Source organism: Mastigoproctus giganteus, chromosome 10, assembly GCF_048544385.1.
Source record: "Mastigoproctus giganteus isolate SK-2022 chromosome 10, ASM4854438v1, whole genome shotgun sequence".
In the NCBI taxonomy this organism is placed as follows: domain Eukaryota; kingdom Metazoa; phylum Arthropoda; class Arachnida; order Uropygi; family Thelyphonidae; genus Mastigoproctus; species Mastigoproctus giganteus.
The window spans coordinates 142507543-142525226 of record NC_143584.1 but is presented as its reverse complement, the minus strand read 5'-3'; the positions used below and the strand labels follow the sequence as shown (position 1 = coordinate 142525226).

At 35.5% G+C, this 17684-nt stretch overlaps 1 protein-coding gene across 3 annotated transcripts in view; it reads right to left on the bottom strand.

Moving 5' to 3' along the window:
* LOC150079328 (uncharacterized) overlaps window positions 1-17684 on the bottom strand; it is a 486833-nt gene that overhangs the window by 138521 nt on the left and 330628 nt on the right. For 2 of the 3 annotated variants that reach the window (XM_090382736.1, XM_090382737.1), the window contains exon 18: window positions 13291-13815. The exons of the other annotated variant lie outside the window; for it this stretch is intronic. In XM_090382736.1, coding sequence (XP_090238862.1) covers window positions 13291-13815 — 525 coding nt within the window. The remainder of the gene's footprint in view (window positions 1-13290; window positions 13816-17684) is intronic. 3 annotated transcript variants of the gene reach the window in all.

The following is a 17684-nucleotide window of genomic DNA, read 5'->3' as shown; positions in this document are numbered from 1 at the left end:
GGTTCCTTTGTTATGCTTTTCCCATATTCAGGCCATTCCTATAAGAAGCTAATGATGAAAACCTGACTGGTCCTTAAGTTTTGAACACCAGTGTAATAATGTCATACTGTATTCTATATATGACATCAGATAGGACTGGATGATATTTTGGCAGTAAGCAATATTATGTTGGAAACAAAGCTGATAATTATTCAATATCTAGTTAATTAAACTTTGTACAGAATAAACTTAACAGCAGAGATTTATACAGTTTCTAAAGTACTTTTGCCTGCTTTTACAGCAGAATAACAGTTAACAATGATGAAAACACTAACATCAAGCACAAAACACTAGAAATCAACTATATCATGTGGTCATTCTGGGACCCCTAGAGTGAGGATGACATCAGCCCTAGATATAAAAAAATTAAAATAAGAAAGACTAAGTCAGAAGTTTGGAGGGATAGAAGTAAACTACGCAGAGGCTACTATTGTACTAGTGAGGTGGCTGGGCTACTTTAGTACTAAAAGTCAATTACTTTAACAATACCACAGAACTTGTTATTGATATGAACTCAAAAACCAGAATAATTAATGGTGGGGTGGGCTCTTCTCTCTGCTTGACATTGGCTAACTACAGCCTTGACTGAAGAGGACTTTAGAAATTTCCCTGTCATCAACAGGAATCAAATCCAAACCTCTACAAATGGCAAAATTCAAATTCAAATTATTATTTTAATGGCAACAGAGCTTATCACTCATATCTGTTCATTGGCTAAATTTACCTGTTATGGAGACTGAAAAACTGGTAATAACTAATGGTGGAGGACCCACTTTCCCCACCCAAAATTGATAAACTACAAGTCTTGAATGAAAAGGGATAGAAATTCCTGCAGTCACTGGCAGGAAACAGCCCTTGCCCTCTCCAATGAGTGGCAGATGACAATATGTAATGCCAACTAAGCTGCCAACAGAGGATTGTGGTGGGGGGGAGGTAAGTATGTTCAAGTCGTGATTTGTCCTTAAATATGTTGAACCATGTAGGATCATCAATGTTAATTCCACATTTTTGTTGATAACACCAGCTGAGAGTGAATATAAAAAATTACTTTCAGACTTTTCTCTTTTTTAACTGGTCTGTAAAAAGAAAATAACTTATAATAGTTGAAAGTCTATCAGATCTGTCAGTGTTTTATGCTATATCTCATTATTTCTTTGTACCTTTATTAGTGGTTCACTGTTGTTCAGCATTCTCATAAAAGAAGGATAATATTATAAACTGCTTAAAATGTCTGATGATAAGTTAATTTAATAAGCTTTGAATAATTGTAACAAACTCAGTTTTGTTCCACAATGTAGTGATACTTATAGAAATAGTCATACTTTCTTTAGTTTTTAGTACCAAGTTTGAAGCCTTTTCTGCACTTTAAAATATTTGAAGACTTAATACTTGCTCACCTCTTGGCACTTTTTATGCCTCTGCTTCACTTCCATACCAAGGAACTTGTAATGTGATAATGTCAGCCAAGGTCTGGAACCTTATTTACTCAGTACTGAAAACTTCAGTTTGCCTTTAGCTTGAAAATAAGGCAAAGTGTTTTCATTTATCCAAATTTTTATCACTTTGTTTAATAATAATTCAGATATTTTATATAAAATTTTGTAGTTACATAATATATGAAATGTCAAATGATTAACTTAATTATATTTATTTTTATAACACTGATAACATTGATTGAAATTCTGGATACACAATTCAAGTGTCAACACATTCTGAACTATTTTAAAACTTTTTCATGATAGGTTACAGTAAAAAATCTTGAATATAACTTGGATTGCCATTGGGGTCGTTGTTTGACCATTTTGACACCAGTCAAAATGGTCAAACAATGACATTTTGACACCAGTCCTGGTACACTTTAACTATGGCGGCTCTTGAACACCCCACCAGTTCAGCAGTTTGGGAAATCGAGGCACCAACTCATCAAGCTCCCACAATCTGTCCTTTATCAAAGTCCAATAAATCCTTCCTTTTACCCATCACACTTGGAATTTTACTACCTACTGACACCTTATCTATGCTACGTAGGTCGATGGGTCGCATTCACTTTTCATAAGGGTGGTCGTAATTCAGTGATCACTCAGTGTATATTTCAATTTACTTCTTTCAATTATCTTTTGGGTTTTTTAGTTCACAAATAAAGCAACTTGAAAATGTGTGAAGCAAAGAAGACAAGTTCATCTCAGCAAGTAACATGTACTTTCATAAGAGATTCCAAAAATCATCTTTCTATGCAGCACTGTGCTATGTGAGAAGAATACAATTCCTGCATATCTGTTTCCTTTACACACACACACACACACACACACACACACACACACACACACACACACACACACACACACTTGAAAAAGGTGTATCTTGATCTTTTTTGTTTCAGATAAAACAGACTGTAAACTTTCTTGATCACAAAAGAAATTGTTCTTTTATGCCGTTTAATTACATACTTATCACAAATATTACAGAAATTATCAGGTTTATTGATTCAATGATGTGAATATTTTGTTCACAAACAGTGAATTATAGAAACACATACAAACAACTGAGTGCATGTTATATATTAAATATAAGTAATAATTTCACATAACATTTAGCATTATATTGTTCCACTTTGCACTTTTATATTATAACATATCCATCTGGCCAGTACATATGGCATACCATGACATATCACAGAGTAACAAGTGTAACTTATTCATTTTTTTTTTTTTTTTGGTAGTTGTTGGCGCATAGGCTTCTGTGGCCATAATGCACCTCCCAAGGTTTTTACAGTACTCTGATCCAAGCCGGAGGCGGGAATCCAATCCGCAACCTTTGGGTTGCCAGGCAAGCACTTTACCCACCCGGCTAGCCCGGTCGGCGCTTATTCATTAATAACTCATCAGTGATTTAAGGCCAACAGGTGTTGGCCTTTAAATCAATCAATCGTTGCCTTGAGGAAAATGAAAATTTCAAAAGTAACTGAATTTATTTTATATCAGCATATAAGTGCAGCTTTTAATTTAAAATAATGAAATTTTGAAAATGACAAGATAGTGATATATTCTGAAGTCATTTCACGATTAGGAAGAAAAAGTATACTAAATATAGTGTCTTACTCATTGAAAAAGTTAGCACACATCAACCAACTTGTCTAGGGTACCACTTGGCTTTTCTACATAATACTGTGACTCTTTTAATGTAGCAAGGCAATATTTGTGAATGGAATCATTATTCTATAAATTTGTTCAGCACAGTATTTCAGAAGCACATAGTTGCTGATTTTAGTGCAACACAAACAATTTTTAGTGATATATGCAATATTCATATGAGAAAAGGACTGATCTTCTAACTACTATATTCAAATGTAGCATGTTTTTCCTGTGTCATCAAAATAAATCATATTTTACAGAATAAAGAATAAATTACAAGTGTGGTTCTAAACATAAAGGCAACAGGTGTCTCAATAATTTTAATAAGTCACCCTTCTTTAAAACCCTATAACTTATTTTTTTTTTAAATTCCTTCAAGAAACATGTTTTTTTTTTACTTTGGCATTACAGATTTTAACAAATGTAACTTAGTTATAGCATGAAATCAGTGAATCCTAATATGATGAGATTTCAATTTCTACAGAAATAATATTACTAAAATCGAAACAATAAATGATATAGTGAACACAATGAATATTGTCTGAATACTGGGCACTTCTTTTAATCACAACCACCAAGTTAAGTGGTGATCACGCTTAAAAAATGTTTTCAGAAAAGCAATTTGGAACTTGTTTAGAATAGCCAACGTACAACACTGAGTAAGAGTGATCTCACAGGAACTATACACAATTTTTTTTATCTTGAGCACAGCAAAATAGTGTCTATGCTCAGGGAAAAATACAGACATACATAGCTGGGCATCCAAACAACTTAGAGGGAACAATGAGTATATCAAAGAGGTTTCTTTGATATTCACTCATCATCAAATGATAAGCTTAAAGTTATGGTGAAACAGAAATCACTGAAAAATGTGCAGATGAGAAAAAAAAAAATTTAAGTGAAACCTGCATTAGAAATTAACAACAAACAATGATTTAATTATTGACTGAGAAGTATTTTCTAGTGAAAATGAAAAATATGGTCATAACTTTTGACCCGAATAGATGGGGGAAGGGGGATAAAGGAGCAAGAATAACAGAAATTGTCTGGAAAAGGCTTTCAACAAACAATACTAGCACAACATTCACTTAATGCTTATAATTTAAGCCAGAGATGTGCAATCACCCTGAGAGAAAAACTCAATATACATTGTATTTTTCTCTTGTAAATTAAAAACACAAAAATTTTAAAATTTTTATTTTTTTAATATTTTTAAATATTATCAGACATTTCAGTTATATAACAGTAGAACAACCTTAACCATATGAAGAGTGCAGATGCAGAACAGCAGTGAGTAGATTATGCAGTGTATGGAATTGATTATTTTGTACAGTTTCGGGAGTGATCAAATGGAAGAGGTCATGAAATGGCTGCAATGCCTGGTGGCAGAATATCGATGCTATTGTCAATAGTACTGACTAAATTAATGCATATGATGAGCAAGCTACTCAAGGTATGCAAAACAGCTGTGCCAAGTGGAAGGATAAGACAATCATTACCTGAAATGAAAATAAAAAAAAAGAAATACAGAGGAAAAAAGAACAGCATGAGAGAATAAATGCTAATTCAACAGAATACAGAATCTCTGGGGCGAATGAGAGGAAAAGATTCAAAAAGAGTGTTCCATCCTAAATAATATTTCATGAATGTGAAGACTAATTATATTGAAATTGAACTAATTATGAGAGTAGCAGTAACGATTCTGCAATGAATGTGCTACAGATTTATTTAATATGTTATACATGAATGAATCACAAAAACTGAACACAAATACTAGCATAATAAATGAATTTCTAAAATCTCAGAACTACTTATGAGATTTTATTGTTTTCAAACACTTATACAACAAACAACAAACTTATTTTCAAATCAGAAACAAAAACATGAATGTTTTTGCTTCTGATTTGAAAATAAGTTTGTTATTTGAAATTTGCTTCCAAAATTGAAAGTATACATATCTCATCATTGAGAGCATGTATATCTCATCTGAGGAAAAATAACATGTGAAGAAATTTGGTAAAATAGTCAACATTTGTCAACAAACTATTTTTAACTGATAAGAACCAAATATACTGATATAGATATATGTATATATATAAACAAAAAGTAAATGTTATGGCAAACATGAAACAATTACAGTCAGGATTAAAAACTTAACTAAACAAAATAACCGTTCATGACTTAGCATTTAATTTTGTGACTCATTTTATTCATACATTCATGAATGTTAAATAAAGTATTGTTATTATTTTAATGCTTTTTGTTTTCTTTTTTTTTTTTTTTTTTTTTTTTTGTAATTTTTAATGTGAAATAGCACATACCAATCATATGAGGTGTGCAACTATAAAGCAATGAGAATGATTTTATTATGCAGCCCAGAGTGAATAGTCATGTTCACAAATTCAGTTCAATTCAATTACTAGATTCAAGTGTGTTTTTTTAAATTAGTGTTGTAAAAATTGCCATGATGCCTTTTCAAATGATTTCCCCCCCCCCACAAAAAAGGAGCCAAGAATCCAAAGCCAGATCAGAGCAGAACATAGGGCAGGGATTTTCCATGAATTCAAATCCAAGTTATGCAATATTGTCAATTTTGTGGGATATATATGGCTAAGCATTGTCGTACTGCAATAAAACTCCATTACTCAGCATTCCACATTTTTTTTTGTTTGGAACACCATCCTTAAATTAATTTTCAAAAAGATTATAATAAAGCCCATGAAAAACATTTTTGTCCAATATCTACTGATTTTATTTAAACAGGCAGCAGTTACAGGGGCCAGAATAATAAAAATAAATTGAGTAAAACTTTATCTTCAGAGTACTGGATTCACATGTTTTCAGACTGTGGTGATTGTGTAGCACCACTTCACTGACTGTTTCTTTAATTATGGGTCAATGCCAAGTACAGCTTATATTCCCAGTAAGAATATGATGTAGAAATTCTTCACACTACTTTCAAGCATTCGAACATATTTCTTTCCATTTGCTACTGTTGATTTACATTTTATGTAAATCAACTGTAGGAAGTAATTTTGTCTCTAGAATATCCTTGTATACCTCAGCATTCACTGCACCCTTCACAAATTCAAGAAGTCCAACTCCTCTATGTGAAATACAGCCTCATCATTTGAGATGCAGAATGTTTCACTGTGGAGGCGATACAGTCAGGGTGAAATTTTCCTCCTCTTCTTCGCCTACTGCTCTCTAGTCTGCTGGAAATTTAACTTGCATCCAAACCATGCAAGTTAAATTTTGATTAATCAGAGAAAATAACATTTCTGCTGATTCTCAGACCAACTAGCATGCTCTTATGCCCACTTTAGACACCAAGCTTTAATTTTTTTGCACCAAAAGTGGCTATTCTTCTTCGGCAATATACTACTAATCCCGACGAGAAAGGCATCTACATGTTGTAGCAGTACTTGTCTTATCTCCTGCATCCTCCTCCTCCTTCTGTGCTGTTTTGAGATCATCGATGAGGATCTTCTGTTTGTGGACATCCACTTCCTTTCTATTTATTTAAACTGCCAGTTTCTGATAATCTTCGTAATAAATGTGCCACTGTTGACTGATTACACTGAATCCCTTTAGCTATTTCGTGTATAAATGTTCTTTGCATTCAACACAGCAGCAATACTTTTCCTACATGGTGTTAATTGTGAATACTTAGTCATTGCAATAGCACAGAACACTGGGCTTGTGGCATATGCGCTGTATGCTACCAGGATGATGCAATCATCCTATGGCACATGCGTCATCTAAAAGAGTTTGATAGAAATGGATTATGTAATAGGGTAATGCTATTACAAAACATATATGATATACTGACAAATTTTGCAAAAATTCTGTGAATTTTGCAAGTGATGCAATTTATTTGAGCACCACTGTATCATGCATCTTTATTTTTACCTATATTTAAAATGATACACGGATTATATAAAATTTATATAATCCATGAATCATGGGGTATATAAAATTTAAATATTTATTTAAAAAAATTCATCAACATTTTTGGCAGACAACTTTTCCTGTTCTGTCCAAAAAATTAATCTATCCTGAAAATAAATATGTACAAAATGTACGTATTTATGTACATTTTGTACATATGAATGATTTAAATGGTAAGCACTGTATAAGCTTGCTTCCTTGCATCACATGCCCCTACTAATACTAATAAATTGCTGCACAGTATTTTTTACTTACAGTAATTGCAATTAAAAGTACTTACAGAGTAATTTTCAAAAGTTTTTATTAAATAAAATACAGTATGCATTAAACATAGAATACCTGCAACATGCACCAAATTAATAAATTTCTAATATTTTTATTCTTCTTCTTATCAAAATTTAATAAAGCTGTTTAAAAAATAGCTTCAAACACTTCATTCCACATTTGTAATAATATATATTACAAATAAAGAAAATAATTATTGGTGTAGTAGTAGTAGTAGTAGTAGTGGCACATGATGCAAGAAAGCAAGTGTATGAGCTTATGCAGCATCAGCCAAAAAAAAAAAAAAAAAAAAAAAAATCACACCATTCCCTCCAAATGCCTGTCCAGTTCCTCCTTAAATTTATTTAACCTATCAACTTCCACAACAACAGATGGAAGTTTGTTCCAGCAATTAACCACCCGCTGGCTAAAGGCAAATTTCCGCACATCTATTCTACATCTGTCCTTTCTTAATTTGAACTTATGTCCCCGTAGGTTCGTAATCTGAACAAGTGGAAGGATCCCATCAGAATTCAGCGTGCTCAACCCATTCAAGGCCTTATAGACCTCAATCAGATCACCGCGCAGGTGCCTAGTCTCCAGCCACTGCAATTTGCAGAACTTAAGCCTCTCTTGGTAAGAGTATCCCTTCATTCCCCTCACCAATCGTGTTGCTCTTCTCTGTACACGCTCAAGCAAATCTACATCCTTCCTAAAATGAGGCCTCCAGACCTGTACGCAGTACTCAAGGCGTGGCCTGACCATTGCCTTATACAGAGGGACAATCACCTCCTTTTCCCTGCTAGCAAAATTCCTATATATCATTGACAAAACCCCATGACCTGCCCTAGCAGCCTGTCTGCATTGCTCAGAAAACTTCATATCTGACTGCACAATTACTCCCAGGTCTTTTTCATTTTCTACCACCTTAAGTGTAGTACACAGTTGGTACGTTTCTCTGGGGTTACTTCTACCCATATGCAGTACTTTGCATTTGTCAAGGTTGAACTTCAGTTGCCACTTCTTAGCCCATCTGCCCAATTTATCTAGATCCTGTTGCAGTAGCACACTGCCATTACTGTCATTAACAACCCTGCCAACCTTTGTGTCATCTGCAAACTTCAACATTAAGCCTGATATACCTTCATCAATATCATTGATAAATACACAAAACAACAGTGGACCCAACACCGAACCCTGTGGGACTCCACTAATAACATTAGTCCACGAAGAGCAGCACCCATTGATTACCACCCTCTGTCTTCTCCCACTTAACCATCCTTTTATCCATTGTAGCAACTTACCCTTAATACCATTCTGCTCCAATTTGTACAGTAGTCTTCCAAGCGCAACAGTGTCAAAAGATTTCCTGAAATCCAAGTATATGATATCAAAATTATTTTTTGCATCCAGTTCCTTTGTGACCACATCATAATAACCAATCAAATTTGTCAGACAAGACTTTCCCTTAACAAACCCATGCTGTGTTTGAATTATTGCTGCAGTCTTGTCTAGATGATCCTGCAATGCATCTTTAACCAGTAACTCCATTATTTTACCCGGAACAGAAGTTAAACTAACTGGTCTGTAATTACTCGTGTCACCCTTCGATCCACCTTTGTGAATTGGGGACACATTTGCACATCTCCAGTCCGTGGGAACCTCCCCTGAGTCCAAGGATGCTCTCATAATTATGGCTAAGGGTTTGCTTAGTTGCTTTGCCGCCTCCTTTAAAATAACTGGATAGATCCCATCCACCCCAGGTGCCTTTCTTATGTTTAACTTCAACAATTTCTCCTCCACTTTGCTCTCAGTTATTACAAAATCATTAAGCACACTGCTACAATTTGATAACCTTCTTCCATTTTCAAATTGTAATAATTCCTCACGTGTGAATGTAGATGCAAAATACTCATTCAGTTTATTTGCTATCTGAGCAGGATCATCAACAGTCGAACCAGCGATGTCAAGTGGACCAATCATATTCATCCCCTTCCTTTTAGAGTTTATATAAGTAAAGAAATCCTTGCTGTTTTTCTTAGCATCTTTTGCCAAAGATTTCTCGTAATCCGCCTTCGCCTGCCGAACCTCCTTTGTGACCTGATTACAGACTAGCTTATATCTGCCACAGGCTTCTGCGTCAGCTGATAATTTATATGCATCCCATGCATTTTTCTTCTCTGTCACGAGTCTCATTAGTTCATTTGATAACCATTTAGGCCTAAACCTTGAACGATATTTCTTAATCGGTATATAAAGTCTAGTAGCTTCCACGATTAATTCCTTGAATGCTTCCCACTTAGAATTTACTGTTGGTAACATCGTCAGTTGATCCCACTGTACAGAATTTAAAACTGTCTGAGACCACTGTACTCCCCTTTACGGAAGCAAAAACCCTTTCCTTTACCCCTGACGGTAGTTACCTCTTTGAGTAAATACCACTTCAGCACACTGTGATCACTGCCACCTAGTGGTTCCTTTATCTGCAAATTCTTAATACACGAATGATCACTGCTGATAACCAGATCAAGAGTGTTACTTTCTCTGGTTACCTCTCGAACATGCTGCTGCAGAAAACAATCATCCAATAAATCCACAAAAGTCTGACTAGTGTCTGAGTGACCAACCCACAAGTTCCAGTCAATATCTGGGAAGTTAAAATCCCCCATTATAAGACATTCTGATTTACTGGCCCACTCTATTTCTCTGTACAATTGTTCATTGTACTTATTCAAGTCATTAGGCCTATAACACACTCCTACCCTTATTTTTCCTTTCGCAGTGCTTATCTCACACCAAACTGACTCAACAGAGCACTGTTCATCTATATTAACTGGGTGCACTTCCTTTGATTTTATGTTTTTCTTAATTAACAGCATAACACCCCCTCCCTTTCTGTCCTCTCTATCCTTTCTGTACACATTGTACTCCCCAAATTCCAATTGATTCTAATGAAACGTAGGAAAACTTCAAACACTTCATTCCATATATGTTGCTAGTAAATTTACCTCTCATAAATTAAGTGCAAAGCGTTCTGGTTATTACACTTCCCACAAAAATTTTCCAATATGTTAAATGTTCATCACTAATCACAAGTTAAATCACACTTGTATTTAATCATGGCATCCAAATTCCAGAATCAATAAGAACTGATGCATAACATTTGTATATCAGTTGAACTTTTGACAAAAAATATTTTAATTTTTTTTTATTGCCAAATATTTTTATGCTAAATTATTAATATTTTCTGATTTGAAGTGGTTGAGAATGGTATGACTCTCTGCCTACACTGATGCAATTGACTTGCATAAAATCTCATAGTTCTGTCTTAGGTACCTTTAATAGGTACCTTTTTTTTACCCTGGGGGCTCACATCTGGTGAGTATGGGCTTGGCACACCCAGGGTCCTGAGCTGGATATCATCATTCTTCTATTTCTTGGTGATTCCCTTCTACTTTTCTTCCACTCAGGGTAACTCGGGATTTTTATTTATTTTTTTTTTTGGCTGGTGCAGCATAAGCCTCCTTGCACCATATAGCTAATAATAATAATAATAATAATAATAAAAACTTTACATTAACCAGCCAATTGTTGGGGATGCCTGGACCTCATTACTGGAATTGAGGCAGTTTCATTTAGGGAGTTGGGTGCATTAAACCCTCTGTCCTCCATCCTTGCTTCTAGTAGATGGAGATGACAAAGAGACTGGCAATTTTTTTTTTATTATAACTTCTTGTTAACTTTTTTTTCATTGTGCATCACTCTTTAACCATGTAGCATTCTTCTATTAATGGGCATTCAGATATTTCATTAAATTCTTACTATTCCTATTGTGTCCCTGGTTCCCTCTCTCTCTTTTTTTTTTTCTTTCTGTCCAGAATATTTATAATTCCTGTTATTATTGGATCTATTATTTTCCTCAGTGTTCAGTTTGCTGCCCTCATCACTTGTGTTGCACAACCCCAGGGACTCACATCTGGTGAGTATGGGCTTGGCACACACCCAGGGTCCTGAGCTGGATATCATCATGATTCCTTTCTATTTCTCTCTCTCAGGGTAACTCGGGATTTTTTTTTTTTTTGGCTGGTGCAGCATAAGCACCAGGCTTCCTTGCACCCTATAACTAATAATAATAGTTCATAATGTACTATCCTATTTATTTTTTTGGCTTTGACAGGCCACTGTAGTTAAGAGATCACAGAAGTACAGATAATTATCAAAGTCTTTACTGTGTGCATAAAATTTAGTTTAGTTTGTCAAAACCAAGCTAGGATTTATTTGTTCTTTTACTAATCATTCATGATTTCCATGACAGTTATACAAAAAAGAAAAAAAAAAAACACATTTTTATGTTGTTGTTTGTTGTTTTATGGTGCAGTGTACCAAGTCAATTTTTTTTATGCATTTGTTGTCTTTTAAAAATAACTGGTAATTACTTTTTCTTGATAACTAATTTCATTCAAATGAGATGCCTTATTAAATACACTGAAAGGACAGAATTCATGAAATACCTTGTTCCTTGTAAGGCTGTCACCCCTCTCGCTAGCAGATAAACCCACTGCTTGGCAGGTATATAAATAAACTGCATCACTGTATTCAAGTAGACGGTAATTTGATGTTAGTTTGGATAAATGTCATGGGTTAACTGACTTTGAAAATGGATGATAATGGGTGCCTGACGCATGGGTCACTATCGTGGAGGTGGTACAGAAATTGCACTATTCCGGTTCGACAGTATCAAGAGTGTATTGGGAATATGCTATTCCAGAATAACATTTCATCATGGACAGCACTATGGGTGGAGAAAGGTGGTGGATAAACGTGGCCGCCAACGTCTGTCTCGCACTGTTTCAGCCAAATGGAGAGCGACAGTGGCACAAATCACTGCCGACTTCAACGAGGGAAGTACCAGAAATGTCTCCACCAAGACCATCAGGCAATCATTAGTCGCAATAGGTTACGGGAGCCACCAAGCTTACTAGAGTTCCACTGCTAACACTAATAGGACTATGCCTTAACTGGGCAAAAGAACATTGGCACCGGACCTTGGATGATTGGAGACAGGTCTCCTGGTCCAATGAGTCCCATTTCTAGTTATTTCGAGCGGATGGGTGGGTGTGTATTTGGTGCAAACCACACAAAGCTATGCACCTGTCATGTCAGCAAGGAACTGTTCAGGCAGATGGACAGTCGACAATGGTCTGGGGTGTGTTCAACTGGCACACTTTGGGACCTCTGGTACATCTAGATATATCTCTGAATGGTCACAGTTACATGTCCATCCTTGCAGACAATCTGCATCCCTTCATGGTAATTGTGCACCTACAGGGCAATGGACTGTCTCAGCAGGACAATGTGCCCCCACAAGAGCCGTGGCGACTAGAACATGGTCCAAAGAGCATTCTTAAGATTTTACCACCATGGAATGGCCTCACCATTCACCAGCCATGAACCCCATGGAGCATCTTTGGGTTGCTACGGAAAGGTCCATTCAAGCTTTGGATCCTCCACTCAGGAATGCGACGGAATTATGGACAACAGTGCAGCAAGCATGGATGGAAATACCTGTGGAATGCTTTCGTGAACTAGCAGATTCAATGCCTTGTGTGTGTGACTGCCCTTATGTGGGTGAAAGGTGGACCTATCCATTACTAGGTAGGTATCCCATGATTTCAGTCCACTCAGTGTATTACTGGTGAAGAAAGTTGTTCATTATAGTGAAATTTTCGTTAATAATACTCAACCTACAATACACTAAAAAATTTGATTTTAAAACTTAGAAATTATTCACATTGGCAGTCAACATATGCAGTAAACAAATAAATTATAGCTAGTAAATGAATAAATAACAGTAATAACCTAAGCAAGAAATATATGTTGCTAAAACACAATATATATTACTTACTACTGCACTGGCATGTTCCATTGACATTTTCTGTAGTTGTTCAAGTAATACAGCAGTGTCTTTCCTGTACTTAGACTCTATATCTAAAATTCTTTCAGAATTTTCTGTTGATATTTGATCTCTCTCAGATTCTAGTTGACTGATTTTTTCATTTAACTTATCTGTTTTTTCACTAGAGGCAGTTTCTAATGAAAATATTTTATCTTGAAGCTCAATTCTCATTTTTTCCTTTTCCTCTGCTAAAGCTTTATTGGTCAGTTCTAAATGTGAACATTTCTGTTTGTTATTCGAATTGGCAGTATCTAGAGCAGAACTAAGAATATCTATCTCACTCTGTTTTATCCTTAATTCTTCACAAATTTTCATTTCAATCTTTTTTGCCTTTTCATATGAGGTTTTCATATCTTCCAGCTTTACTATAGCATCATGCTTTGCTTTTTCACTTTCATAAACTTGCCTTTCTTTTTCTTTTATGGTGTTTTCATATTTTTCCACAGAGATAGAAAGGTTTTCATTTAACTGTAACTAGGAAAGAAAAAGAAAAAAACAAAATGGAGAAACTATATAAGATGTATCTCATTCCAAAACTAAACTTTTATCGTCCAATGACTTTTTTTTTTTAAAGTAAGAGATGCATAACAGATATAAATGTATTAGCATTAATAAATAAACTATACAAAGCATGTTCAAAAAGTTAAGTTCAAGGACTTAATATTTGCAAATATTTGGATGGAACTTAATGGCTACTCAGATCTCCTTTAAAGAAGTCTCCTTGACAATGTATACCACATCTGTTTGTTTGTTTGTTTGTTATTTGGTTTTTAGGAGCATTAGCAACAAAGGCCATATTGCTCCGGGAATATGCGGTGGTCATTCCCTTGACCTTTCCGCATCCTCCTTATTTGGTGGTGACGGGCTCGAACCCAGGTCTAATCAAGAAGCGTGTGCTACTCACTGCTGCTCCTTCCCACCTGGCTACGGAGGAACCATACCACATCTAACATCTGCAACTTCTGGAAGCCTTCCTGGTAGGTTTCTTTTGGAATTGCTGATGATTCCTGCATTGTGTTCTGAAAAATTTCCTCAGTCATTGAAAATCTCTGACTCTCCAAAGCTTGCGGGGGGGGGGGAGGAACATAGAGAGATAAATCAGAGTGGTACATGATGGAGTGCTTCACAAGAAATTCTTAAATGGAAAGCAGCAAGGTGCGGGGGGGGGGGGTATCATCACAATGAAAAGCACCAGTTCCCTGTCTTCCAGTCATTTTCTCCTAACAATCATTGTGCCTTTGCTGTCAAACTGTTTTGTAGTATTCCCATTCACTGTTTGCCCAAGAAGTACAAATTCATAATGAACAATGCCCTGTTAATCAACATGAGATGACTGGGCCTTTGTTTTCGGTTCCTAGCCACGCACCAAATTCATTACCAGTAATGATAGAAACAAAGAATCGATCAGCTCAGCAGCAGCAAGATGACAAAGATCCTGACATACAAAAACTAGCCACTCTCAGTGATCATCAGTTTGGATGTGAGGCACAAACTTGGTTGAAATGTGTTGCATTCCCTTTGCATTAAAACTGACAGTCCCATAAGAAATAAGAAGGGCGTCAATAAATTATCTACTTAAGGTACTTCCCATAGTGATATTTCAATGATTCATGATTTATTACGTTCCTACATATCTCAACTTGAATCATACTAATTTTGATCCCATTATGTTTTCAGGTTGTGCTGCAGTAACAGAAAAAAAGGAAAGGAAGATACCTGTATCAAATTACAGATTTGCTGAAATTGGAGCATCATTCAGTCATCAAGTTTCTCACCAAAGAAGGGAATGGGCCAAAGACCATTCATGAAAGGATGGTGGCTGTGTATGGCAACAGTGCACCTTCAGCGTACCAAGTGAAATTCTGGTCAAAACAATTTAAGTGTGATAGAGAGTCCATTTGGAGATGACCCATGTCAAGGAAAGTTTGTCACAGCAACCACTCCAGAAATGTGCCAAGTTGTGGAAACTTGGGCGAATGACAGACATTTAAAGGTGTCCCAAATTTCTAGGAAATGTGACAGATCTGAGGGGACAGTTGTAAGCATCCTCCAAGAACATTTGGGGATGATTAAGGTCAGTGCAAGGTGGGTCCCCAGATTTCTGATTCCCGTGCAGAAGCAATTCAGAGTACGGTATTGTGAGGAGAATTTAGAGCTTCATGGAAAGGATCCCGAAACTTTCATCTCCAGAACTGTTAAGGGTGATTGAAACATGGGTTCATCACTGGGATCCTGAGACCAAGCAAGCAGGGCTTGCCCGAACAAAAGCGGGGCCCGGTGCAAAGTTTACTGGCGGGGCCTTGATACAAATTTCGTACAACAAAATAATTATTGCATTTTGATATTTATTACATTGCACAAATTGGGTTAGTAAGGATTACATGAAAATGATAAATAATTAAATTATTTTAATAAAATTAACATTTCAATCACAAAAAAATCTTTAATAAATCAAATAAGAAAAATAATTGCTTCATATACTTATAAAATACAATATGGTATGTGACTTAATTGAATAAGGTCCAATATGTGATTTTTGTTTCATTTTCTTACATATTTTATAGCAAATTCGTTGATAATAGCATCATAATTTAGTTTTTTGGCTATTTTGGATTTGATAGATAAAATGGCTAAGGAGGTAAATCGTTCTTGACTAATTGTTTGTTTTTGTTGGTTTTTAGGAGCATTAGCAACTAAGGCCATATTGCTCCGGGATATGCGGTGGTCATTCCTTGACCTTTCCGCATCCTCCATATTTGGTGGTGACGGGCTCGAACCCCGGTCTAATCAAGAAGCGTGTGCTGCGCACTGCTGCTCCTTCCCACCTGGCTACGGAGGCGCCTCGTTCTTGACTAATGCTAGATCTCAAGTAATTTTTTTATTATTTTCAATCTTGAAAAAGATCTTTCTGCAGACAACGGTAATTGGTAAGGTTAATATAATTTTCAGAACAGTAACAAAATTTGGATACAATTCAAATAAATTATTTTTCAGTAAATATTGTAATATTTGTAATATTGTGATCCTGGAAGGCAAAACTCAATGACAAATTCTGATTTCATTAAATAAATCAATGCAATCAATATCATCTTGCAAGGTCGCATTTAAGTCTTTGCAACATTTAAGAAGACTGTTTTCAGTCAGTTTTTGAATATTATCTGAATTATATAAAAAAACCATATGATGTCTCATGTTCGTGATAAATTTCGAATATTTTCTTAAAAGAAATAATCGCACTATCGATTATGACTAGAAAATATTGAATTCTGAAATATTCTTCGCCTGATGAAATAGGCTGATCGGTTCCTTCATAACAAAATTGCTTTGTTTTTCGTCCAGTTCTTTGATTCTTAAATTCAGATGTCACTTGTAATTCTTCAGCTATTTCCATTGCAGTTATTAAAGATTTGAATCGCGATTCACGATACTGTTCAAAAAATTTTAAAAGGCCTTTTAAATGTGAATTTGCAGTACCGATATCTATATTTGAATTTTGAAATATCTTGCTCACAATATTTACTTCATTCAGTCATCATCATCAGCCATTTTCAATCCATTGCAGGATGAAGGCCTCTCCAGCAACTTTCCAGTTCCTTCATTCAGTATGTCATACCAAATGACCAAACTTAATAAAAATTCAAATGAAGTAAGTTTATTTTCGATTGATTGGATTTCGTTTTCATGTCACCGGTATGTTCAAGCAAGAATCAATGCAACGGAAGCACAAGGGTTCTCCCCCCACCCAAAATTTTCAGACACAATCTTCAGCTGGCAAAGGTATTTCAAAGCTAGAGAAAATTGTGGTACTTGGTATCTCACAGACTTCACACTTTCGAGGCCACATTCCCACCTCGTTGCTGACAGTGGTTTTGGAGTAAGATGTTTGACATGCTCTTTTAATATATCCCAGCATATCACAGAACTTGCAAAAATATTATATATGCTTTGTAAAGTCCCAAAAAATGAATTTGCAAGAGAAGATATTTTGAAATGTCTCCAAGAACTAAATTCAAATTATGACTTCTCCAGGGCATATACTGTGCTTTGAAATTCTTTTGCAGGATAAGTGCTTGCATGCCTTTATACAAACTTCTCATATGAGCTCCGTTATCGTACCCCTGTCCTCGACAGTTCCCTAAATCTAATTCCACCTTTTCTAATATGCTTTCAGTTTTGGCTGATAACCCTTTTCCTGTCGAGTCTTTTACTGTTTCAAAACAAATAAATCTTTCTTGTATACTCACATCACTTTCAGAGTTATCTACATTAACATATCTTAAAATAACAGATAATTGTTCTTGATGGCTTACGTCTGGAGTGCAATCTAATAAAATTGTGAAATA